The sequence below is a fragment of the Myxocyprinus asiaticus genome, chromosome 2 (genome assembly GCF_019703515.2).
Source record: "Myxocyprinus asiaticus isolate MX2 ecotype Aquarium Trade chromosome 2, UBuf_Myxa_2, whole genome shotgun sequence".
Lineage (NCBI taxonomy): Eukaryota > Metazoa > Chordata > Actinopteri > Cypriniformes > Catostomidae > Myxocyprinus > Myxocyprinus asiaticus.
Window position 1 is genome coordinate 40,331,171 of NC_059345.1, and position 27,634 is coordinate 40,358,804.

The 27,634-nt window shown below is 38.5% G+C and overlaps 1 protein-coding gene across 6 annotated transcripts in view; it reads right to left on the reverse strand.

Moving 5' to 3' along the window:
* ambra1a (autophagy/beclin-1 regulator 1a) overlaps positions 1–27,634 on the reverse strand; it is a 125,702-nt gene that overhangs the window by 59,569 nt on the left and 38,499 nt on the right. For all 6 annotated transcript variants that reach the window (XM_051656101.1, XM_051656086.1, XM_051656080.1 and 3 more), the window contains exon 12: positions 3,709–3,819. In XM_051656101.1, the coding sequence (XP_051512061.1) occupies positions 3,709–3,819 (111 nt within the window). The remainder of the gene's footprint in view (positions 1–3,708; positions 3,820–27,634) is intronic.

Consider the following 27,634-nt stretch of genomic DNA (forward strand, 5'->3'; position numbering starts at 1 on the left):
GAGCGCTCTGGACCTCAGACTGGGGCGAAGGTTCATCTTCCAACAGAACAACGACCCTAAGCACACAGCCAAGATAACAAAGGAGTGGCTATGGGACAACTCTGTGAATGTCCTTGAGTGGCCCAGCCAGAGCCCAGACTTGAAGCCGATTGAACATCTCTGGAGAGATCTGAAAATGGCTGTGAACCGAAGCTCACTCGAGCTTGAGAGGTCCTGCAAAGAAGAATGGGAGAAACTGCCCAAAAATATGTGTGCCAAGCTTGTAGCATCATACTCAAAAAGACTTGAGGCTGTAATTGTTGCCAAAGGTGCTTCAACAAAGTATTGGGCAAAGGCTGTGAATACTTATGTACATGTGATTTTATTTCATTTTTTATTTAATAAATTTCCAAAGATTTCAAACAAACTTCTTTCACATTGTCATTATGGGGTATTGCTTGTAGAATTGTGAGGAAAATAATGAATTTAATCAATTTTGGAATAAGGCTGTAACATAACAAAATGTGGAAAAAGTGAAGCGCTGTGAATACTTTCCGGATGCACTGTAAGTCTTAAGTGTTTTATCAAACAATGAGGTTCCACAAATTAAACAGGAACTGTTTAAGTTTTACTCACTGCTGTGACTGCTGCACAAATGGGCCTCAAAATCAATAACTCAGCTTATTTAATTCATAATACATATAATGACTGATCTTGTATTTGGGATTGGAGTGTACTGATGCTGCAGAGAAAACTTATACAATATGGGAGGACAGAAGAATGCACTCAGGCCACTGTAGAGTGATGGCTGCCTGCTGGCCAGTGAAGAGGGCTTCTGACCAGGAGGTCAGTGTTCTGCAAAGCTGACACTATCCTACTCTACCTCCCCTAGCTGTGTCCCATTAACAGTGATGCTGTAGCATATCTGACCTTGTCTGCTCCATCAACTCTGATTACAAATTAAGAATATCAGTGTGTGAGCTGTGTATATCCAATAACTGTTGGCTTTGATGTCCCTTAAGGCATTAAATAACAAAATACTGTATGTGATCGATGTCGGCTAATTAAACTGATAAAAGTAAGTGTGCAAGTTATGTGCAAATGATGGTCTTTCTTAACTGTCTGTTAAAATTTCAGTATAAAATGTAACTAGACTTGGTTTTTCCATGTGTTTGATTTTTAATTACAGAGTTTCTCATATCTGTTCACACATTTAAAATGCAATCATAGTTCAAATCTGACTATTAATACTTCCTTTGATCACTACTTGGAATGCCTATGACTAGCACTGTGCACTCTCTCTCCTTGTACAAATAGGGGTATAATAACAAATTAGAATAAATTACTTGTGCAAATCAAATTCAAACAATGAAGTTGATTGGAAAATCGGTATTCTTATTTGTATTTTTTTTAAAGTTAAAAAATTATAAGCCACAACAAACCATGGGCCCTATTTTAAGAGTGCTATCGCTAAGTGCAGCGCTATGTCATAAATCATACAAACAAAGTCAATGGGCATGGCCATGAAGTTTTGGTATTTTTACACAAGCATGCACCAAGTCTAGGCACAAGTGGGTTTGGCGAAATTGCACGCGCAAAGTGCTAATGGGCTCAGACAAGTGCAATTTAATTCTGAGGTTCTTCTAAGGTTCTTCTCCGGCACCGTCTGCATCCTATAATATAGCCCATTCCCTGTCAAGCACCAGCAATATAAACAAAGACAGCACATTCGTAAGAAGTTGGGAGTGTAAATGGACTGTATGCAATGAAGTAGAAGAACAGAAATACGGTCAGGCATATTTCTGTAACAGTGACACGCTCCTTTTATACGTATGGAAAATGTGTTTCTCTTCATGATTTGGATTTGGATTCTGTAAAATTATAGAGAATTTAAGTATTATTAATAATTTAATCTACTGACACACAAACCATGGCTAGTATTAACAGTGATTGTATCGGTACGCACTTCACATCTACCGGTCGATTTTGAAAATTTGTATTCATTTATTAAAACACGAAAAATTAAACCAAGAATGTTTCCAAATTCAGCTAAACAAAAATATAATCAAAATAACGAAGTGTTAAAAAAAAAAAACCAAACCCAAACATTTTATTCTCTCCAACTTCTTTCACCAGCCCCCTTTGCAGTGACTTAAAAATCACTCTGCGACAACAGGTGGAAATACCAATATAAATTAGATCATAAATACAATTGTAAATATAAACATAATAATAATAATAATAATTGAAAAACAAACCATGACCTAAAGATAGTTTAACGAATCTCATAAATTTTTGTTTCATAAAATGGCTACAACAGTGATAGTCATGAACAAAATTTAACGTTCCACTATATTTTCAGAGTTTGAACATGGACTCCAAACTGCAAATGCAGGAACTGAGTCTGGACATGCTTTTGAAACATTTTAGCGCAATTACCTATTTCTCAGGAAAATAGCAAATTGCACTTTGTGCCACTTCATTTACATACAATACACCCACAGTTTGTGCGCATACACCCACATATATTGCAAACACTCCCACCCATGCCCACTTACGCTTTGCGCTGGCACAAAAACTGCACTCAGAATTAGCGCTCTCACGAAAATTGGATAAGATGTTGTGCAGTCGTAGTGTCCCATATTTTGGAGGATGTTGCAAACCTAGAGACTTTTTTTAGGATGGTAGGAGCAAAGCCAGGGATTCTGCAAGCCTTCAATAAGAATAATGCGATTTTCCAAAACAATCTTGCGTGTTTGAATAGCTTCAACAAAAATGGCAACAAAATATTTATTGTCCTCTCAAGAAGCGTTCTGATAAAACCAGACCTGAAATGGCAATGGGTTATACTTTTGCATGTATGATAAGCAATGTGATATTCTGCATTATTTTTGTGTTGCATTTTAGACTATATGCCCAGTGGTGTTTGAACTGTATCAGATTTATTGTCTGTGGGAGATCTGTGTATATAAGAATTATTAGGTCTCTGACAGAACTGACAAATAAAACTCCTCATCCATCAACAGATCCTCAGGAAGGGAAGGTACATCTGGGTTTACAGGTAAGTGAAGGTCAAGCTGAATATTAGATGGATTAACTTTGATTTTTTTTTTTACTCTACCTTTCTTCATACCACTACACAAACACGGTATTCACAACACATATTTTTCTACGGTATATCTGGCAGTGTTCACGTGTCCTAAGGGCTGCCACTTTTTTTTCTGAGATATTAAAGATTCTCACATGCTGAACAGATGCTAGTGCCTAAGTCCCGCCAGGTGTGAGATCAAACCCAGATAACAAGAATCATTCGGCAATCTAGTAATCAGCCCTGGGTAATCGCCAAGAGCTTCCAGTAACGCATGATGTTAGAGGGAAAGAAAGAGAGAGGCGGGGAAGAAAATGGCTCTAATATGTGATCAATTTCCTCTTCTGTCCATTGCATCTACCCTCCATCAGCTTTAGTCTTACGCTCTGTGGAGTGCTTACTCTTACCTTTCTCTCCAGCTACTCTTTCATAGAGCAGCCTTTTCCCTTGCTCCGATTCCCTCAACACTGTGGGGTATTGAAGCATTTTGTGTTTCTGAACGGGTGGATGGGCGCATGGCAAATATTAAATCTCAGAAGAGCATTCATGTGCCTTTCTGGAAAATGCCACACATGACATCATCCTTAATATAACAGCCTATTTGTCATTATTGGTTCTGACACTCCCCTTCAACCACTCACCATTACTGATTTCGGGCAAGTCGAATTGGGTGAAGTCCCACCACTGCAGACGATAGGTGGTATTAGCGATGTTGCTGGCCACTGCAGATTGACCGTCCCCAATTACAGCACCTTAAAGGACAAGGGGAGAAGATCAGACACATATTAGTAGTCGCAGGGCTGCAGTTAGGAATTCTTGGGGCTGGAACAAAATGTGTTCAGAGGGCCCCCCTCCAGTCCACTGTCTGACAGGGGTGTAGATGTGCTGTACAGTACGGAATAGCCTTTCTGAGGATCCCGCTCTCCAGTCCGGGCCCAGGGGGAAGTTTACGATTTCCGAGGCCCCAAGCAACCGACTAATCCGGGGCCCCCGGATCATCATTTTAAATGAATCCTATCAATCATTCATTCAGTACATTCAAAATGTTTAACAAAATAAACTTCTAGTTAAAAATCTAGTTAAAGATAATTAATGCATGTTTTCCAGTTTTTCCACAATACAGTGATAAAAAAGCAATATTTACCAACATATATTTTTATAAAACACTTTGTAAATTTGTCAGCTTTACACTAAGCTAAAATGCTATTTCTAGCCATTTTACATGCACACGTTACCAGGCATGATCATATTGTTTTATCAAGAAAATTCACGTTAGATCATAATTTCTTTTTTCTAGTAAGATCTTTGATATTAAGGCAAAAATGTTATTCTTGATAATATTTTTTTATTGTTTTCCTGTAAAAATATCTAAAAATCCTTAAAACAAGATCAGTTTGATTAATCTTGTTTTTGAAGCAACACTGCATAAGATATTTGGGTTTTTCAAAGAATATATTTTTAACATATATAATATAATATAATAACATAATGTATATTATGTCTTACTGTACTGACAGAGTTTTTATAGTCAAAACAAGTGAAAAAATCTACCAGTGCTGAAGAAGTAATCCAAAGTATTTAGAATACGTTACTGACCTTGAGTAATCTAACGGAATATGTTACAAATTACATTTTACAGCATGTATTCTGTAATCTGTAGTGGAATACATTTAAAAAATAACCCTCCCAACCCTGGGTGTAGAACAATCTGGAATAATGTTAAACATTGTAACAGTCTCCTCTTTGCAACCTTAACTTGTTCAGAACGTTAAATCTTTGTGACACCAGCGCTAAAAACTATCTAGTCACAGCACAACAAATGATACAGAATGCAGGTGTCTCGACATTCGTTTTTGAAACCTGAAGTTCTTATTAACTTGACACAGTGTCTAAAAATGTGCTGGTCATGCGTGAGACACTGAAGAAACAGCGAGACTCAGTGCAGCTGTCAAAGACGTTCATCCAGCTCGTTTACATAGGAAAACAATGAAAAAACCAAGCAGACGCATGCAAAAACACATTCGGTGTGAACGGCCCCTAACTCATCCGTTTGCGCGAACCTGTGAGTGCGAGCGCGTGGGCAAAACAAGTTCGGAAGGCCTGTTTATTATTTCAGAAATTACAAACCTGAAGTCCTACTTGATGAACTGACCCAAACCCGGTGGTTTCTAATGTGAACCGCTCTGAGAGCGCTGACAACAGCGTATTCGGTGTGTACCCAGTACAACACGTCACTCAAGCGGTTTTTGCTGAGCTTTCCTAATGGGGCGAGGGCAATGGTGTGGTTGTTAAAACCGCTACTGCCCCCCTCAAGCCCGGGACAAAAAGTTCCCTCTTATCGGCGGCCCTGAGTGGTCCACCAATATGAGGTTTTTAATGGCCAATGCAGATATCTAGAGAGCAGGGTGGCTGATAGGCCCATATAATGCTGATACATACAGTATATCACATCCCACAACTTAATATGACAGTAAATTATATGTTGATATCATTGCAAAAAAATTACATTAACTTTTATTTAGCATTACATTTCCAAAAAGTTTGTGAATTAAATCTTTGAAAGATTTAACAAAACAATCGTTTTGTTTAGATGGTACATAAAGTTTTATTGATATTTGCCTTTTAATTATTATACAGTTAAAAGTTACAGGGAACTGTTGAGGACAGAGAGGAGACCGAAATGCATGACCAATTTAAACATGAGCTTATGCGTGTCTGCTAAACTGCAGTACTGTTTAAATTAGGGCTGGGTATTGACACCGATTTCCCAATTAAATTCCAATTCACAATCTCTCGACTGGATCCAGATTTCGATTCATATGGGTATATTTCAGTTATAATGTCCTTTTTGATTACATATGAAAGAAATTCTCTCCCAGCTAATGCTGTTAATTATACATGGGACATTCTAACTAGGTACATTATGAAAATATATTACTAATTATATTTTATTAGTTTTACATCATTTTGGTCACATTTTAGCTTTTAAAAATGTAAGAAAATCAATCAATAAATATGATAATATATTGCATCCTGTATATTATTTCTGTTACAAGTTTATTGTTTAATGACATTATTTGTACTATTTACAGGTATTTACATTGATTTGTTGAACACGTGTTAAAAACCGGTACTGTTTCTTTAAGAAAGACAGCGTTTCTGTAAACAGCGTCTGTAAATGAGCATGTTAACGAGACATGATTTGAATGGTTTTTTTCTCATTGGTCCCACTTGTGATTAGAATTAAATGTTTGTTTGTTTTTTGATCAACAACTGTCTGTAGAGAAAAGAAAGGGTATTAAATGCAACATTATTCAATAACAAATGGGTTGCGTGGATCTTGTCTTTGGACACACAATCTACACGGAACAACTTTTACTCCCAACACATAGTGAAAGGATCTTGCTGCTGAATACTCCACCACTATGCTACACAATCACTGGTAAGTGAAATCGAAACATTTACCAGCCAGTTGCCAATATAAATTATAGTCGCATAGTGTGAAATTTGGTTGCTAATGCGAATTATTTCCTCTCATTGTAGTAGAGGGTTGCACATAGCACTGCATGAAAAGAGTCAAATCTAGAAAAATGCAGGAATAGTAAACTCACACTTAACTTCAAGTTTGTCAGATGTATTAGTGAAAAAACGGACCCAAGTAACAAGTAATCATTAACGTCCACAAAAAGCCACATACCTCAATTCAGCGGACAAGTAAAGAAAAATCTATGATTTTAAAATTAAGAGATTTATCTCTATTTATTTTTTTGTTATTTAAATTTTCAATACATATACTGTTACCATATTGTGCTGACATAATAGTTCATTTAAATAGCTAATGGATCATTCATAACAACTGCATAAAGCATTTGGTCAATAGCTATGATCACTTGGTCAAGAAATGTCAACCAAACTATATTGCAGAAAATCGCATAACAGTTTATATTTATACTTATATGTATATATTTATACATATATATATATATATATATATATATATTTTACACAAAGTACAGGTAAACTGAATGCAAACAATTTAATCTGTTCATTTAAAAATATTTCTTTGTACAGTACAGTAGTAAAACAAAATTAAGAAGTTAATAAATAATAACAAAACATTAAGTAATAAAAGCAGAAGAATAAAGTAAAAAAAAAAAAAAAATCCCAAATTATAAAATTTCTGTTGTAAAAAAAAATTAGCTGGCATGTCCATTAAAAACATCAATATGAAAACTTTAGGAATCATATAAGCCTAAATCTCAACCATTGTGCACAGTGGTATTACTATTCTTACCTTCTCTTCTGTCTGGCTTAAAGGAACAGTTCACCCAAAAATGAATTCTCTCATTATTCACTTACCCTGATGCCATCCCAGATGTGTATGACAGTCTTTCTTCAGCAGAACACAAATGAAGATTTTTAGAAGAAGATAGAGCTCTGTCAGGTCTTTATAATGGATGTACACCGGTGCCAAAACTTTGACAGTCCAAAAGTCATGTTTAGACAGCATAAAAGTAATCCACACAACTCCAGTCAATCAATGAATGTCTTCTGAGGCAAACTGATACGTTTGTGTAAATATTACATCGATAATTAAAACGTTATTAACTTTTAAAAAGTGCTACCCGAGAGTTAGGCCATTTGAAACAGCATCAGAGCCTTGGATGGAAGCGCTGATTTAAAGTTAAAAACACTTTATTTATCAATTTTTTCTTACATAAACTTATTGATTTGCTTCTGAAGACATTCACTGATCGACTGAAGTCGCAAGGATTACTTTTATGCTGCCTAAATGTGACTTTTGGACCATCAAAGTGCTGGCACCCATGTACTTCCAAAACAAGTACCTGACAGAGCTCTGTCTTCTTCTAAAAAATCTTAATTTGTGTTCTGCTGAAGAAAGACAGTCATACATACACTATATTGCCAAAAGTATTTGCTCATCTGCCTTTAGACGCATATGAACTTAAGTGACGTCCCATTCTTAATCCATAGGGTTTAATATGACGTCGGCCCACCCTTTGCAGCTATAACAGCTTCAACTCTTCTGGGATTGCTTTCCACAATGTTTAGGAGTGTGTTTATGGGAATTTTTGACCATTCTTCCAGAAGCGCATTTGTGAGGTCAGACACTGATGTTGGACGAGAAGGCCTGGCTCGCAGTCTTCGCTCTAATTCATCCCAAAGGTGCTCTATCGGGTTGAGGTCAGGACTCTGTGCAGGCCAGTCAAGTTCTTCCACACCAAACTCGCTCATCCATGTCTTTATGGACCTTGCTTTGTGCACTGGTGCGCAGTCATGTTGGAACAGGAAGGGGCCATCCCCAAACTGTTCCCACAAAGTTGGGAGCATGGAATTGTCCAAAATCTCTTGGTATGCTGAAGCATTCAGAGTTCCTTTCACTGGAACTAAGGGGCCAAGCCCAGCTCCTGAAAAACAACCCCACACCATAATCCCCCCTCCACCAAACTTCACAGTTGGCACAATGCAGTCAGACAAGTACCGTTCTCCTGGAAACCACCAAACCCAGACTCGTCCATCAGATTGCCAGATGGAGAAGCTTGATTCGTCACTCCAGAGAACGCGTCTCCACTGCTCTAGTGTCCAGTGGCGGCGTGCTTTACACCACTGCATCCGACGCTTTGCATTGCACTTGGTGATGTATGGCTTGGATGCAGCTGCTTGGCCATGGAAACCCATTCCATGAAGCTCTCTACGCACTGTTCTTGAGCTAATCTGAAGGCCACATGAACTTTGGAGGTATGTAGCGATTGACTCTGCAGAAAGTTGGCGACCTCTGCGCACTATGCGCCTCAGCATCCGCTGACCCCGCTCTGTCATTTTACGTGGCCTACCACTTCGTGGCTGAGTTGCTGTCATTCCCAATCGCTTCCACTTTGTTATAATACCACTGACAGTTGACTGTAGAATATTTAGTAGCAAGGAAATTTCACAACTGGACTTGTTGCACAGGTGGCATCCTATCACAGTACCACGCTGGAATTCACTGAGCTCCTGAGAGCGGCCCATTCTTTCACAAATGTTTGCAGAAGCAGTCTGCATGCCTAGGTGCTTCATTTTATACACCTGTGGCCATGGAAGTGATTGGAACACCTGAATTCAATTATTTGGATGGGTGAGCGAATACTTTTGGCAATATAGTGTATAAGGGATGGCATCAGGGTAAGTGAAGAATGAGAGAATTTTAATTTTTTATGTACTAAGTACCCATCTGCCATATGTTCCACAGGTAAAAACATTATGTGCCCTGCAAACTCTTGTCTGTCTGGATGAGGGTGCAAACATGTTGCCTTAACAACAACATGCTGTTAGGTCAATGTGTTCCGCAACATGTATCTTTTTCCTGAGCAATAATGTGGAGGTGTTCCACAGCATTTTTTGTACTCAACCCTGCTAAAAAGACCAGTTTAACCAGCATGCAATTCCCATGCTGGTTTAGGCTGGTGGACCAGCATAGACATGCTTTTCACCATTAAAAACTAGCTGGTAAAGCTGCCTGACCTGGTCATTCTGATGAAGCTGGTTAAGCTAGTTTAACACTTACATCCCATGCTGGCTGACCAGCACCCAAAACACAACATACGTAAGCTGGTGACCAGCAATGCTGGTTATTTCAGCTTCCGATTTATTTAAAAAAAAATTTATTAAACCTATTCCGAGAAATATTTACTGGAGAAACAAGTGTAACAACTAGCCCCGGTCTCCCCCATTGTTGACTATTCATGACTGACCACCCTCCCCACCCCCAATCCCCACATACACACCTCCACTACCTGATCTCTGGTCAGATTTGAGTAATTTCAAACACACCTACATTTGCTACAGACAGACTGTCAGACTGCAACATTCTAATAAAAATGTCATTCATATAATCCACTAACCAGGTAAGGACAGATGATTTATACTGTATTAAATACCAATACTGTATTTAACTTCATCTGATTTTAACTGCATTATTTTCTCTCACATAATGGTTCCTCTTTTCCACAGAATATTTTTTTTCCCACACGACCAGACTCAGAACATCTTCAGAGATAATATAAGGTAACATTCAAACTGTCATTGCAATCTTTAATATCCATTTTATGTTGGTTTAACAGTCTTTTAAGCATCCTGTAAGACTTATAATTAAACTATGAGGAAGACGTTTTCCTAATTATATCCTGAAAAAGGCTGAGCTGAGACACTCAATCAAGATTGTGGCAAAGAGGGGGCCTGGGTAGCTCAGGGAGTAAAGTCGCTGACTACCACCCCTGGAGTTCGTGAGTTCGAATCCCAGGGCATGCTGAATGACTCCAGTCAGGTCTCCTAAGCAACCAAATTGGCCCGGTTACTAGAGAGGGTAGAGTCACATGGGGTAACCTCCTCATGGTCACTATAATGTGGTTCACTCTCAATGGGGCACATGGTGAGGTGTGCGTGGTTATTTCAGCTTCAGAATTAAAAAAAAAAAAATAATTCTTTATTAAACCGCGGTGGATGGCGTGAAGCCTCCACATGCGCTATGTGTCCGCAGTAACGCATTCAACAAGCCACGTGATAAGATATGCAGATTGGCGGTCTCAGATGTGGAGGCAACTGAGATTCATCCTCTGCCACCCGGATTGAGGCAAGTCACTATGCCACCACGAGGACTTACAGTGCATTGGGAATTGGGCATTCCAAATTGGGGAGAAAAAGTGGATAGAAAAAAAAAGAAAAGGAAAAAAAAAAAGATTGTGGCAAAGAGAAGAGTACGTTTAAAATCTATTATTTGGTTAATGTATCTTTTTTAATGCATATGTTGTTAGGAGTTCTTTAAGTGTTTTTCAGTTGTTAAATGACTGTTGTGTTTTGCAGTTGCTGGAGTCCAGGTCAACAGAGACAGACACAGGATTGTGTATTCCATGGACATGATGTCTGATGAAGAAGATGGTGTTGTTTAGGCCAGTGTCAGTTGTAAAACCAGCAACTTTGAGAAGCTCTGTTCCAGGAGCTACAGAAGACACTTGATGCAGTCCCACACTATACTGGGACTGACCACTTTCATGCGATGACAAGGGCAGAGTCAGATGCCAGTTAATTTACTGAACTCTGATTGAAGCTTCACAATGTGTTTCTGATGTTTGTATATTTTATTATTGTTATATTTTGTATATTTCCTTTTAAATAAAGATATTTTAACCCAATTATTGTCTCAACATTTATGTTGTGTCAACATTGATTAAAGGCCTGTAATAAGAGGCATAAGCTTAAATGCTGTTTGGGATTGGGTGGGCTAAATTTTAAGTTTAACCAATAAAATTAAAGCCAATGCATGCAGTGGCCCAATAGCTGTCAAGATTTAGGGATGTGCTAAATAAATTGTAACCAATAAAATGAAAGCCAGTGTATACAGTGACCCAGTGGTTGTCAAGATTTAATAGTAGGTTATGTTTAAGGGCAGCCAATCCAGTTTGAGTTAAATGACAAATAGGGGTGACCATTTTATCTATAAGGTGAGAAATTCAAATGTGACTCAGGTGTGAAAAAGTCTCCTGACAGACAATTTAAGGGGATTACTTATCATGGCAACAAATGGTCATTACACGGAAGGAATCATCAGTCACTATTATACATCTGAAATGGTATATAATTGGATACGGGCCTGTGGAATTTGAGACTCCGGGCCAGTAGATTTCTGAATATGTAACATAACATACATGTTACATTGTATGTTATTTAACATTTTCATAAATATAACAATAATGAAATTCAGCTGTTTATACAGGAGTCTACTGGTCTGGATATAGCTCTTTTCATGCAGTGTAGAGTAAAAGATCCATCTTGGGATTTAAGAATCGAGATCGACGTATCGGAAAATCGATACTAGTTCAAATGAGACTTTGTTGCACACCAGTCTATTATTGCTGTAACACAATGGCCCATAACAACAAAATTAACTTTGATCGGTAATTTACATGTCTCAGACGGCTCCTTCACATGCACGCAGATGTTTATTGGACCAAACAGGAAAATCTTTTGGCCGATGGCAATAATTTGGCCATATATCCGTCGACCACTATAAGATATTACAGATACAGCAATTTATTTAATGTGAAAATAAGGCATGGTCCTTATATCTAACCATTATAACAGCAGCAGATTACAAGAACAAGGCATTTCTTGTTATATTTGACTAAAGATCTTTCTGCATTGTGTTGCAGTTTAAATGGATCTCTCAGTGCAACCCAAGACCTGTACACTCAAGCAGAACACAGGCTAAATAATAATATGGGCCCTATTAATAAAATCCAAACAATCCACTCTCTACACTACACTTGTAACTGCATTCAACTTAAGGGATAAAAATCAGCCAAAAATAACAAAACTCAATTTAATAAATCTACAAATCTTCATGTGCATCTGATCTAGACAATAACAGGTAAGTCTAGTTTAGCCTCAGGAATCTCGTCTATTCTGAACCAGCTGACTGCTTCTTCCGTGAAGAGTGCACTAATGGTTATATAAACTATTTTACTCTCTGGGCACTTAGCAAATCAGACAACAAACACAGCACTGAATTTAATACAGGACCCTGCTGGCAACATAACTCTTCTGTGAGGTAAACAAGGAAATGTCGGGCTGTTCTCTTTAACGTTCAGCCCTGTCACCATGATTACAGAAGGGAGAAGGGAAGGCTGTGGCCAAACAGTACACTATGAGGTCCATTTGCCCATAGAGGGTCGATCCTGGGCCCGGCTAACAGATTAGATTTGCCTGTTATGACCTGGACTCAAGAAGACATAATGCAGACATAAATGTCCATACACAGCTTCTCCCTGCACTCTGCTGTCTGCCTATTACAGCCCACAGACACCCAGGTGCAGCAAGCTGGCATTCAGACGGAGCTTTCAGGAGCTGCTCTAACAGCCATGGACTAATGAGCTGGAAAGCTTCTCTCACTATAAAAAACCCTTTGGAAACCACAATGCTATGGACTCATCAGAAAGTGCTGTGTCTGTAAACTGAGACCAGTATAGCTAAAAGCTCCCTACAAGTTATTATAAATAACTTACAGGGACCATATGAAGACTCAAACTTTCTCCCCAGTCCAAAAAGACTGTGTATTGAAAATACTGCAAAAAATGTATTATTCTGCAACTTTCTGACATCAGAAAGATGAATACATTGGAACACTTACGATAGCCTACATTTATATATCAACAACGCCTATTCGGTATTTATAAACTTTGGTCACTCAGTCCCGGTAAGGTAATACAAATGAAATAGTCCAAATAATATGATTTTAGATAACATTATACCAGACAAATTAACGATAAGACTAAAATGTGAGGAAGTCTGTCAACCCTTGTGCTGTTCCTGCCTGTCTTTAGCACTTGCCGCTCTGCATATCCTTCCTAAAGTTCCCAACATTAGGAAAGGTCCCTTCAAGTGGCTGTTATGGAAGGATGGGGCAGTTAAAGTCGGCAGGAAATGGAAATTGCAATGACTTTACTTCTGTATTGTAATTTGTAGAACTTATAGTGGCTTATAGAACAAGAAAATTTAAGGCGGGGTCTTGATTTTATCCACCAGTTGTTGATTGGATTGTGAACAGTGGGCTTTGCATACCAGAATGAAGCAGACCTGAATGCAAGTTTGCATACGACAAACACAACCTTTCCACCGTGCTGCTCGTGTCAGAGCCAGTGAAACTGAAAAGCGATTTTAATACTGACCCGCTTTTCCACTGACTTTAGAACCGAACAATGATCTAGCTGACAACATTAATACATAACCAGCCCAAAAACGCACACAGCACATCGCTGTCTTTGCTTACTATGAGACTGGAGCTGTTGTGCAAGTCCAATTCAGATGAATGAGAAACAAACGAGTAAAAGATCACAATACTGTATTTTAACATTTTGAATGACACACTAAATAAAAAGAATAAAGAACAATCTTGCTGTACATCCCAATGACACCTCCAAAACATGCCTGCATTAAAAAATATGAATAAACTCCAGTGACTTTTTCAGCATTTGACTGATTCTGAAGTCATCACCTTTGAAAGCATTCAGGCGTGAAATGTCTTGAACACAACTGCGAAATTCGCAAATGTAAATTCAAGCCAGTGGGCCCGTAATCAAGGTAGTTCAGGGTAGAGAACAGGGTTGTGGGAGGGAAACACCTGAAAATTTCCCTCTTCATCTCTGTATTAGCTGCTTTGGAGCCAAGTTTTTTTTTTTTTTTTTACATGAAAGGGTCTTGAAGAGACGACGATAAAAACTGACTAAAACATGGCTTAACTGCAGCACGGCCATGCATACGTCAGCAGAGAAAAGTCAGTCATACAGTATCACCAGAAGAGCAAGTTATGACATTTTGATTAAATGATACGAGGTCAAAACAAAATGATAAAATAGCAAATATGCATGGATGAATCATTCACAATAAGACCAGTAGCATGCATTAATAAAATAAATCAATTTTGGGTCAATTTTGATTTCATACCAAACAGCAAACAGCAAACCCACAGCTCGCCAGTAAAAGTGCAGCACAGCGCTGTATGTCATTTTACATGCAAGAGGGAGTGTAAAAAGATCATACTGGCACAGCAACATAAAAGAGCAAGTTTAAGTCTAAGGGTCAGACAGGGGGTGTGACCTTAGGGGGGAAAAAAGAATGTACAGTTGAAGTCAGAAATTTACATACACTTAGGTTGAAGTCATTAAAACTAATTTTTTAACCACTCCACAGATTTAATATTAGAAAACTATAGTTTTGGCAAGTCGTTTAGGACATCAATTTGTGCATAACGCAAGTATTATTTCCAACAATTGTTTACAGACAGATTTTTTCACTTTTAATTGATTATATCACAATTCCAGTGGGTCAGAATTTTACATACACTCATGCCAATAGTATGCAAGTACAAACACCATGGGACCACGCAGCCATCATATCACTCAGGAAGGAGGCACATTCTGTCTCCTAGAGATGAACGTAGTTTGGTGCAAAAACTGCAAATCAATCCTAGAACAACAGCAAAGGACCTTGTGAAGATGCTGGAGGAAACAGGTAGATAAGTATCTATATCCACAGTAAAACGAGTCCTATATCGACATAATCTGAAAGGCTTCTCAACAAGGAAGAAGCCAATGCTCCAAAACCACCATAAAAAAGCCAGACTACAGTTTGCAAGTGCACATGGGGACAAAGATCTTACTTTTTGGAGAAATGTTCTCTGGTCTGATGAAACAAAAATTGAACTGTTTGGCCATAATGACCATCGTTATGTTTGGAGGTTTAAAAGGGTGAGGCTTGCAAGCCGAAGAACACCATCCCAACCTTGAAGCATGGGGGTGGCAGCATCATGTTGTGTGAGTGATTTGCTGCAGGAGGGACTGGTGCACTTCACAAAATAGATGGCATCATGAGGAAGGAAAATTTTGTGGATATATTGAAGCAACTCAAGACAGCAGCCAGGAAGTTAAAGCTCGGTCGCAAATGGGTCTTCCAAATGGACAATGACCCCAAGTATACCTCCAAAGTTGTGGCAAAATGGCTTAAGGACAACAAGGTCAAGGTATTGGAGTGACCATCACAAAGCCCTGACCTCAATCTGATAGAAAATTTGTGGGCATAACTGAAAAAGCATGTGCGAGCAAGGAGGCCTACAAACCTGACTCAGTTACACCAGTTCTGTCTGGAGGAATGGGCCAAAATTCCAGAAAGTTATTGTGAGAAGCTTGTGGAAGGCTACCCAAAACGCTTAACCCAAGTTAAACAATTTAAAGGCAATGCTACCAGGGGGGCCTGGGTAGCTCAGCAAGTAAAGATTACCACCCCTGGAGTCGTAAGTTCGAATCCAAGGTGTGCTCAGTGACTCCAGCCAGGTCTCCTAAGCAACCAAATTGGCCCGGCTGCTAGAGAGGATAGAGTCACATGGGGTAACCTCCATGCGGTCGCTATAATGTGGTTCTCGCTCTCGGTGGGGCGCGTGGTGAGTTGTGTGTGGATGCCGCGGAGAATAGTGTCCACACATGCTATGTCTCTGTGATAAGATGCATGGATTGACTGTCTCAGACACGGAGGCAACTGAGATTCGTCCTCCGCCACCCGGATTAAGGCAAGTCACTACGCCACCACGAGGACGTAGAGCGCATTGGGAATTGGGCATTCCAAAAAAAAATAAAAAAGGCAATGCTACCAAATACTAACAAATTGTATGTAAACTTCTGACCCACTTGGAATGTGATGACAGAAATAAAAGCTGAAATATATAATTCTCTCTACTATTATTCTGACATTTCACATTCTTAAAATAGTGATAACTGACCTAAATGATAACTGACCTAAGACAGGGAATGTTTTCTACGATTAAATGTCAGGAATTATGAAAAACTGAGTTTAAATGTATTTGGCTAAGGTGTATGTAAACTTCTGACTTCAACTGTATATGACAACTCCATTAGGAAAAAGCATATATTCTTAGCAGGGCACTTCAGAGAGCATTATCCATAGCAAAATCTTACACAGTTCACAATCTTTGAAGTGCAAGACCTGTTATAAAGTTTCAGCTATACTGACAGGGACATAATGCATGACAAATTATATAGGAAACAAGCTTTTAAAACTGGGGTGGGTGATTGACAGGATGGTGATGAGTATGTCTACTGAAATTGAAACCTCTTTAAATTCCATAGCACTGGTCAAAAACAGGCAAATCAAAGAGAAACGGCAATATAAAAGTAATTAAGATGAATGACACATGAAACCCTGTGTGACACCAATTCATCTTCAGACAAATTAGATAATTACTAATTTTACTGTAGCTTGGTTTTTATTTTAGAGATGGTTTGGAGGAGTGGGTAAGAACAGATGAAGAACAGACTGAGTTTACAAGAATTAGCTACACTTAAGTGACAATTTTATAGAAAATATGCACTAAGGCATGAGTGAAGGATTAAGTATTTATCATCTGTCACAGCACAGTTACAAGCTAAACCTTTTTCACGGCTGCTGTTTCCTCAAAGATGCACAACAACTTGCCCAGAAAAATGTAACTTGTGCCAGGTGCCTGAGGTGAATTTAATAAGGTGGACAGAGGCTGCAGAGCCACTGGGGGATACATTCTTTTATGTATTAATTTACATTTTCACAGTTATTTACATACAGATTATAAAATAATAAAATAAGCATGAATAAGTACTTCAAAACACCTGGTTCAAAAGTTCACTTCCAGTGAACAGCTTGTTTGTTAATACTATACTTACAACAATTTGTATGACAATATCATTTTTAATTACTTTGACCCAGAAACACATTTGAGTTTTATGCACCAAAATAAGATCAAGATTTGTTTCTACTTCAAACTGTTGTTAAGATATAATCATTTAAATGTTGGCTGATGTAATCACTGCACTTAAAAAACAAATTCATTACCTTTACTTAATTTAATTTGAGAATTTTTTTAACAAGCAATTTAATTAAGTTACTTCTAATGAATTCAGTTTCATTAAACCAAAATAATTTAGTTGGATTAGGTTAAATCAATTTATTATAGTTGGTTTAACTCAACTTTATTAGGTTAATCAAACTTAATTTTTTTATGTTGGTCTAATGTAATGTTTTTCATTTACTAATGTTTATTTAATTAATTGTCTTACATTGGTTCAAATTATTTAGTATATGCTAGGGTAAGGACAGTGAAACTGTTGCACTGTCAGTTTGATAGCAACTGCTTATAGAGCAAAGCAGCATTCAAATCAAACATCACTTAAAAGTGCAAGTCCATCCTCAAGCAAAGCACAAGCACCAGTCTTCACCACAATGGTAACCCCTCAAACTCCAGCCAAAATACACTACTTTAAAAAAATTATAAAACAGAACAGTAAAAATGAATAAAACGCATCCTGTTCTTATCTTGCTCAAAAATGCATAAAATAACACTTAGTTTCAACATTTGTTCTCACCATCCAGTCCCCTACAAAGCATGCTGGGAAATCAAAATCCTCTGGCCAGTTTCATCAATGCTACAAAAGTACTGATGTAGACCTTACTCAAATGGATTAAGCAAACTTAAATTTGTACAAATTTAATTGAATTTAATGCAATGAATTTCAGTTATGACAAAATGTTCAATAATTGTGTTGCTTTAATTCATTTTAATTAAGTGAACAACCTGCAAAAATCCTTTTTTTGAGTGTGTAATGCTTCCCTTCATTTTTACTTAGTGCATTAAACTCAAAATGTGTTTCTCGGACAAAGTAACTCAAAACGATAGAGCAGGTTACTTATGTCCAAAAATAATCAATACTGATTTTTACCTGTCTGTCCACAAGCCAGAAATAAAAAATTCTGATGCTACAGTCAGATAGCAAGAAGACTTTTTTCTTGTTAAAACATTCTGACATCCTTTGCCATGTTTTGAGTTGTCAATTAAGCTATTTTTCAAAAATACTGCTGTATAGATAAAATGAACCTGAGCCAGAAAAAAGTAAGTCAATAAAAAGACCAGAGGGCATCTGTAAACAATGCATTAAGTATTATGCTATAACAATGTCAATATTACTCAAACTTGGCAAAATGGCACTCAGATGGCTCAATGTATTCAATTAAGGCTTCAATAAGTGGACTTTATAAAAGGCTAAAAAGAGCACTGAAAAAATTATTTTGTGAAGTAAACATAGCAGACTATATTTAATTTCTACATTGAACAACTTAGTTTAAGAGGAACCTTGAAAATATTAAGTAAATTCTACATTTGTATTTAAATTCAAACATTTAAAAATGAATGCTCAAGCAAATAAATAAATATAATTCATAATTGTTTATTATCTTTACAATGCGTCATCATGTATCAATCTCAAAGCAGAAAACTTTGTCATGTTCACTAATTTGAGTAAATTTCACAGGTAAATGAAACTTTTCAAAGTTGCTGTTTCCAGCTTTCACCAGGCTTGAATAATTAATGAGCTTGCATGGTTTCACTGTTTGCAAGTTTATTTACACCATTTTTATTGTTGATTTTGCTATTACGCTTTGTAACTTCTTGTTTTGTTAAGTCTTAAGTTAATTTTCTACTCAAAATTACCCGTTCATGATCAAAAAAATTATATTTTAATTATTACCGTCATCGTGTTTTGCACACCAAGTATTGAGTTCTGCATGCACAGCCTTGTATCTCTTATCTATTGCCTCTAATGTGAAGTAATGTTGTCCAAAAGACTACATAGCTGTCACGGTCCAGTCAGTCTGGGATTTTGTCTGACAGGACCGTGGCATCATCGTCCCATGTTTGTCTTGTGTTTCATTTTCTGTCTTTGTGTGAGCGCACGGTTTCGGTTGTATTCCCTGCCGTGTGTTCTTCGGTCTGTCTTGTTTCATGTCTGGAGTATGGTGTCTGGGTCCTGACTTCCTGTCTGGTTCGGTTTCGGTCTGTGTCTGGATCTGGACACTCATGCTCCATGTCTGTCTATTATTGACATGGGTGCATCGCGCTTATGTCATCTTGGCAGCATGCACTCGCATCAATAGTTTATGTCTGTCTCTCGCGAACACAGGTGCGCCTCGCATCGTGCTGCACCCGGGTTGCAAGCTGTCTTCACGTTGTGCTGCGGTTTGGCCACTTCGGTCTAAGGTTTCGGGTTTGTGTGTGGCCGAACTCTCGCACAGGTGTCCCGTCTTGTTTTTGTCACTTGTTGCGTGCATTGCATGGCGTTTGCCTCGTAATGTACGCTCAGGTTTCGTTTAATGTGAAATGCGTGGCATCGCTTTGTTTGGCATTGTTAAGCATTCCCTCTTCTTGGTTGACGGTTGGCATGGGCATATATTGCCTTGGCAATGTGCGCTCATGCCATTTGGGTGTTTTGTTGTCTTGTGAGAGCACATGGCTTTGTTTTGTTTCTGTATTGCCACATGTCTCTCTGTCTTACGTCATACCCCGCCTTCTTGTTTGCCCATTATTAGTTTCTCTCCCTAATTTAGTCTTCTTTTGTTTGCTGTCCAGTGCCAGTTCGTCTTGTTTCCTCTCTTGTTGCTTCTCTCATGTCGGTCCTGCCAGTCGGTCTGTTTCCTCCTTCCCTGGTTTCCGTAGCCCAGTACGGTCGTTTTTTTTTTTTTTTTTGGTTCCTGGATAGTGTTATTTCCTAATTGCTTATGCCTCAAAAGTATAGAAAATGGCTATTATTCCCCACAAACTTTGCTTTCGTGATCAGGACAGTGATATTTTGAAATGTACTTATTTTCCAGAACAATCCAGATAGATTCAGTGCTGAGTAAACTTGGAGTAACTTCTAGAACTTTCTAGAACTTTCCAGTAATATAAATAGTAGTATAAATACAGGGGCCTTAAGCCCACCAGTTCAGTTTAATTCCAGCTGCCTAAGTGGATACATATCAAGACCTTGCTGGATGCCTTGAAGTATGATGAGTATGGCTGGGAGGTCACAGAAGACTTCAAATGGTGGCATTTCTGATGGGTCTCCAAGGCGGTTTTACCAAGTTTCCCTGCTATCTTTGCCTTTGGGACAGCAGGGACACCAATGTTTACTACCACAGGCGGGACTGGCCACAGGTGACCGAGTTCTCTGTGGGGAGGAACAACATCAAGTGGGAGCCACTGGTGGACCCCCGGAAAGTGCTGATGCCACCACTGCACATCAAATTGGGCCTTATGAAACAATTTGTCAGAGCTCTAGATAAGGAGCCGGCAGCCTTCAGGTACAGTACCTTCAAGACTTCTTCCCTAAGCTGTCTGAGGCAAAGGTCAAAGCTGGTGTCTTCGTGGGACCACAGATAAAGAAGATCCTGGAGTGCAATGAATTCCCCAAGAAGCTCTTTAGTAAGGAGAAAGAGGCTTGGAACAGCTTTGTCGCAGTGGTTCGGGGCTTTCTGGGCAATCACAAGGCCGAAAACTATGTGGAGCTGGTTGAGACTCTGGTGACACAATGGGCTGTAGGATGTCCCTCAAAGTCCATATCCTTGATGCTCATCTTGATAAATTCAAAGAGAACATGGGAGCGTACTCAGAGGAGCAAGGCGAGCGCTTCCATCAGGATATACTGGACTTTGAACAACGCTACCAAGGACAGTATAACGAGAACATGATGGGAGACTACATTTGGGGGGCTGATTCGTGAAAGTGATTTACAGTATAATCGTAAATCTCGAAAAACGACTCACTTCTAAATCTTTTGTAGTCATTTTTGTATTACTTTAGTATAAATACATGTTAATTTGGATTCATATGTTGTTGTTTTTCTGACTTTATGTGAACGAAAAGACACAAATTCACCCGTTTTCTCATTGGAAATAGGTACATTTCAAAATAGCACTGTCCTGTTCACAAAAGCAACGTTTATGGGGAATAATAGCCATTTTCTATACTTTTGAGGCATAAGCAATTAGGAAATAACACTTACTACCCAGGAACAAAAATTGTGTTACATAGTGTTATTTAGTAAAAGTTACTGTATTAACTGAAATTTTTAAGTTAAATTTATTCACTCACTTTAATCAAATTATGTCATGAAATAAAGTAGATTTTACTAAACTTTATACCATTAAAATTTACTTAGAAAAACTGTGTCCAAAATTAAGTAAAACTTCCTAGTCATTTTTTTTCAGTGAGCGAAAGTGAGTGTATTTTCTAGGTGGTTGATCTGCCAGGTGTAGTTCAGAGGAAAGAGTCCTACACAGGTGGCTGAACAGTCATGGACACATTCATACACACAGTTCTGAACTTGTCATTAAAATCTGAAGTCTGAAATCTGAAAATATTGTTATTAATTTAAATGTCAATCTGGAAAACCCTTGGATATGCCACTCAACAAAGCTTTTAGAACAAATCTTAGTCTCTTTGAGGCTAAATGGATCCATCAAATGTGTTTAAGAAATCTCTGTGTGATTATATGATTTGCTAAAGAACACATTAAAACATGTAGGCTATGTTCAGAATAGCATACTTTCATACTACTGTATTTTGAAATATACAGTGTATAATGTATGAACATTTTCTGAAGCATCAGAATACCCACATAACGTACTATATTTGACCTCTCGTCTTGACCTTGCATTTCCATGTTATGAATGAACCAGAACTGATAACCACAATTTTTATCATTTTCTTGACTCATTATTTGATCAGACTAAAAAGACCAGTTTCACCTCTGTTTTTCGGAGTACGCATGGACAAAAATGCAAAATAACCACATTTATTTCCAAGATAACTGGACACCACTTGACGAACACAACATACAGTGCATTCAGAAAGTATTCAGACCACTTCTTTTTTTTTCTTCACATTTTGATATTTTGCAGCCATATACTAAATGCTTTATATTAAATTATTTTTCACATCAATCCACACTCCATACCCCATAATGACAAAGCAAAAACCAGATTTTTGATAACTTTGCAAATTTATTAAAAAGAAAAAACTGAGGGGGCCTGGGTAGCTCAGTAATGGCACTTTTCCACTGCATGTTACGGTTCGACTTGACTCTGCTCGGTTTACTTTACTGAGCTTGCTTTTCCACTGCAGTTTAGTGCAGCCTCAACGCGGGTGGGATTATAGGCTGATCTTCATAGTTGCGCCACCTCTACTGCAGTGACATCATCTTAAACGTGACACAAACACACAACAAAGGAGCAATGGAGGATATCGAAGGAATGGTTTTCTTGATTCTCAGCATGTGGCTGTTTTTCACAGCAAGATGACAAACTTTGTTTCAAAAGAGGCTGACGGCAGAAAGACAAAATACCTCTGCGGTAACGCGCTCAACAAGCCACGTGATAAGATGCACGGATTGATGGTCTCAGACGCGGAGGCAACTGAGATTCATCCTCCGCCACTCAAATTGAGGTGAGTCCCTACGCCACCATGAGGACTTAGAGTGCATTGGGAATTGGGCATTCCAAATTGGGGAGAAAAAAACAAATCTGAAATAATACATTGACATAAGTATTCAGACCCTTAACTCAGTACTCAGTTGAAGCACCTTTGGCAGCGGTTACAGCCTCAAGTCTTTTTGGGTATGATGCGACAAGCTTTGCACATCTGGATTTGGGGATTTTCTGCCATTCTTCTCTGCAGATCCTCTCAAGCTCTGTCAGGTTGGATGGGGACTGTCGGTGGACAGCCATTTTCAGGTCTCTCCAAAGATGTTTGATTGGGTTCAAGTCCTGGCTCTGGCTAGGCCACACAAGGACATTCACAGAGTTGTTCATAAGCCACTCTTGCATTGTCTTGGCTGTGTGCTTAGGGTCATTGTCCTGTTGGAAGGTATTTGCTGTGTTCAGCTTTCCTTCAACCCTGACCAGTCCCCTAGTCCCTGCCACTGAAAAACACCCCAACAGCATGCTTCACTGTTGGGATGATATTGCACAGGTGATGAGCAGTGCCTGGTTTACTCCAGACATGATGCTTGTAATTGAGGCCAAACAGTTCAATCTGTTTCATCAGACCAGAGAATCTTGTTTCTCACAGTCTGAGATTCCTTTAGGTGCTTTTTTATGTGTCTTGCAATGAGGAGAAGCCAAGATCTGTGAAGTGTTGCAGTGATGGTTGTCCTTCTGCAAGTTTCTTGACACATGATCTCTGGAGCTCAACCAGAGTGACCACCAGGTTCTTGGTCACCTCTCTTACCAAGGCCCTTCTCCCCCAATTGCTTAGTTTGGCCAGGCGGTCAGCTCTAGGAAGAGTCCTGGTTGTTCCAAACTTCTTCCATTTAGGAATTATGGAGGCCACTGTGCTCGTGGGAGCCTTCAATGCAGCCAATCCTCGACACAATCCTGTCTCTGAGCTCTGCAGGCAGTTCCTTTGACCTCATGGCTTGGTTTTTGCTCTGATATGCATTTTCAGCAGTGAGACCTTCTATAGACAGGTGTGTTCTTTTCCAAATCATGTCCAATCAATTGAATTGGCCACAGGTGGACTCCAATCAAAGTGTAGAAACATCTCAAAGCTAAATTTCAAGTGTCATAGCAAAGGGTCTGAATACTGATGTGATATTTCAGTTTTTACTTTTTAATAAATTTGCAGTTATCAAAAATCTGGGTTTTGCTTTGTCATTATGGGATATGGAGTATAGATTGATGTGGGAAAAAATTATTTAAAGCATTTTAACATAAGGTTGCAACATAACAAAATGTGAAAAAAATGAAGGGGTCTGAATACTCTCTGAATGTATTGTAAATAAGGTCACGTGAAAACTAGGGATGGGCATTTCAAGTAATTCTGTAATCGAGTACTCAAAAAAATTATTGATTACTTGAAATGTGAATTTAAGTTCAACTTTCAAATTTTTCACCTGCTTTCTTATGAAAACATTAGCACTGTTTATAAATAACAAGATCTAGATAAAAAAAAAATGAAAAAAAGAAAATCAATAAAAAAATAATGTTTTCACACACATAGAAACATACATACATTTCAAGCTATCTGAAGCAATACAATCACTTAAAATACAGGCAAAAAAATTAACTAACAGCTAGATTTAGGTTTCGTTGTTGCCCATGGCAGACAAAGGCACAAAGGAAAATACAATTGCAATATTCGAGTAGTGTTTTTACTAGTCGAATATTTAAAGCTGAATGAGTACTCGATTAATCGATTACTCGTGCACATCCCAAGTGAAAACTAGGTAGCATATTACTGCTTGAAACGTTTATTGATGCATAATACAGTATGTTCGGCATTAAAAACTTTTCTCGCTCAACAGCGCTCACGATCAGAATACCCTCACACATATAATGGGAAATGCTTCGGATTTGTGACCCGACCCCTAAGTTGGATGTTTTGCCAATGATAGAATAAAGAGCAGCTGAGGGGCATTACTGATTCTGCACCTCTCAAAAATGGGTCACTACCTGGAGCTACCCAGAAAGACAGAGACATGAAACAAGAGAAAAAGGGAGAGGGAGAGAGAGACCTCACCTGAACTCCCCATAGACTCAGCTGTGTTTTAAGAGCAGCTCTGCTGGGTCTATTAAGGAAAGCTTACCCGAGGGAATCTTTGTATGGCATGTGGTGAGTGTGCTAAACAAGCTCATTGTAAGTGTCCCAGACAACTAAGGGCGATTACCGAGAAAAACATGTTTCTTCTTAAGAAAACCTCACTGTTTACAACAGTGCTTTCTAATACGGTCAAAATTTACTTCACACACCAAAACATAAACTACCAATTTGTCCAAGCAGCAGAATCATGTCATATGCCTCATATATACAGCCTCTTCAGCATTGACCCAACAGAGCAGAAAAGAGAGAGAGAACGTCTGGTGAAAGGACCATTCCATTAAAAATAATCGGGTCTGTGCTGCAGATTTTCATGCTCTGAAAAGTCCATATAAACTGGGTTTCACTCTGACATTGACAGCCTGAGGGATCCGATAGGCCTGCAGTGCTGGGTGGAGCAGGACTGAATGGATCAGAGCTGGGCTGCATTAGAGACGGTCACTGTTCTTCATCACTGCCCCTTCATTTATTAGCCACTCCATCCTAAAGCCCTCTGGCTCTGACTTTACCACAGTTCCGATCTGTAGTTAAACAATACTAAATAAACACGCATACACAGACATATATTTGTACCCTTTCTAAGGAACAGCCCAGGCACCCATCATTAATTTTTGGTATCTAAAATAATTAAATCTCAGTTTGACTCAAAATGAAACAGAGCTCTGAGCGTTAGAACAGACTATGTTCTCTGAACATATTTTAATCATTTAATGCTGTTGTAACATAGCCAATAGATGTGCACATGACCATGCATCAATTGAATTTCATAATGCGCCATGTTGCTACAAACCTGCTAAAATGGGCTTGTGCCATAAAATTGTTAACTCATGATCTTTTTTTAACCCTAAGTAAAGGTAATCCTCTTGTTCAAATTTTCACACTGTTCAAACTTACCCTGATTTAGTAATTAAAGGTACACTCAGTAACTTTTGTCTTCGTGTCATCTTGGACTTAAGGGGCAGTACTTGGACTATACTTCGCGCTCTAATCACTCCCATTCAATCGCATCCGAATGCAGCAGGCCGGAAACGCAAGCTCATGCAAATAAATTTCATACGACACTGCGAACCAAAGTTCAAGCTTGGAGAACTTTGAATCATGAACTCTGAACCGTGAATTAGTACGACGACAGGACACGTGACCAATAGAAGATCGTAATGTCACATGCTGACCTCTTGGCTCAATTCAAAGATTTACAATTTTTATTGTTGCAGGAAAGTGAGTAGACAATATATTTTAACATTTTTAATACAATATTATTAGTTTTTTTGTAATGTATTATTTACTTACACCAGAAGTCCTCCCGCTAACATCATATCCTGGTCCATTGCCTTGTACGAAAAAAATTCACACTGACACCTAGCGGCTTGAATGCAGCATAATTTAAAATCAATAGTTTTCAGTTTCAGATGCCATTGTAGAAAAGTAGTATTCATAGTCAGCCATGATTACTTTAATCAATGAGTAAAAGTGTCAAATAACAGGACGGTTACTGAGATTAAGCGAGTAGTATTTTGGCTGGTCATGTGATTCTAACATGGCAGCCCCCATGTGCGGACCCTCTCCATGTAGATTAAAACAGCTTTTATATGGTTACTGATATGAGTCTCTATTTTAATTTGAGTAGTCATGATTTCCTACATATATTGCAAAATTACAATACATGTCTTTTTTTAATGAAGAACAAATTACTGAGTGCACCTTTAGTCCTGGGTAGTCAGGCTTCAAGATTTCACATGGATTTTTTGCTACATATTATTTACCCTCTCATGGATTAGTGCTTTATTAGCATCTGTATGTTACTGTAACATCAGGGTTACAACTGAAAAGCCTGCCTAGAGTCTGAACTTTTAAAATACTTCAGTGGAATAACATCCATTATACTGGGGAGAGAGAGAGGGTGAGAGAGAGTGATATGGAAACCAGGGCATGGTAATTGCAGTCAATTAGGATATTTGCCCTGGAGTTCACAATATCTGACCCCTCTCCCCTCTCATCTTAGAACAAGGGCCAATATTGTTTCTAGGCAAAATGCTCTCCAACACTGCATTCTTATAGCGCCAAATTAGTGACCTCTTATCTTAAATTTGATTATTGGGTATTGTAATTCTCTATTTATAAACAAAAAATTCAATATGACTGGTTCCCCCTCAGCACAATTGACAATTACTAAAATCTTAAAGTTGTAATTAAACATTAAATTGCAGTAATTCAACTTTATTACAGAAACCTGTAATAACTGTTCCAGCATTGGAATGTGCATGTATTACACCTCAGCTGCACTTTACACTACAGAAGAACAGAGAGGAGAGAGAGAGAGACTGAACGAATGATGCTCCGGAAAGTGAAGCTGTGATGCTGTTTTCTGTGAGCTGGAGAGGGTTTGAAGAGGGGCATTTCTGAACTTCATCTCACACATTGCAATTAGTGTGGGCTGAAGATGCCTCTCTGTGTGGGAAAGAGAGAGAGTGCTTGTGTGCAAAAGCTAGAAATTTGTATTGTGTTGAATTTGAGCAGAATATGTGGGGAGTGGGATCTGTATAAAGGTTTTACTGCCATAAACA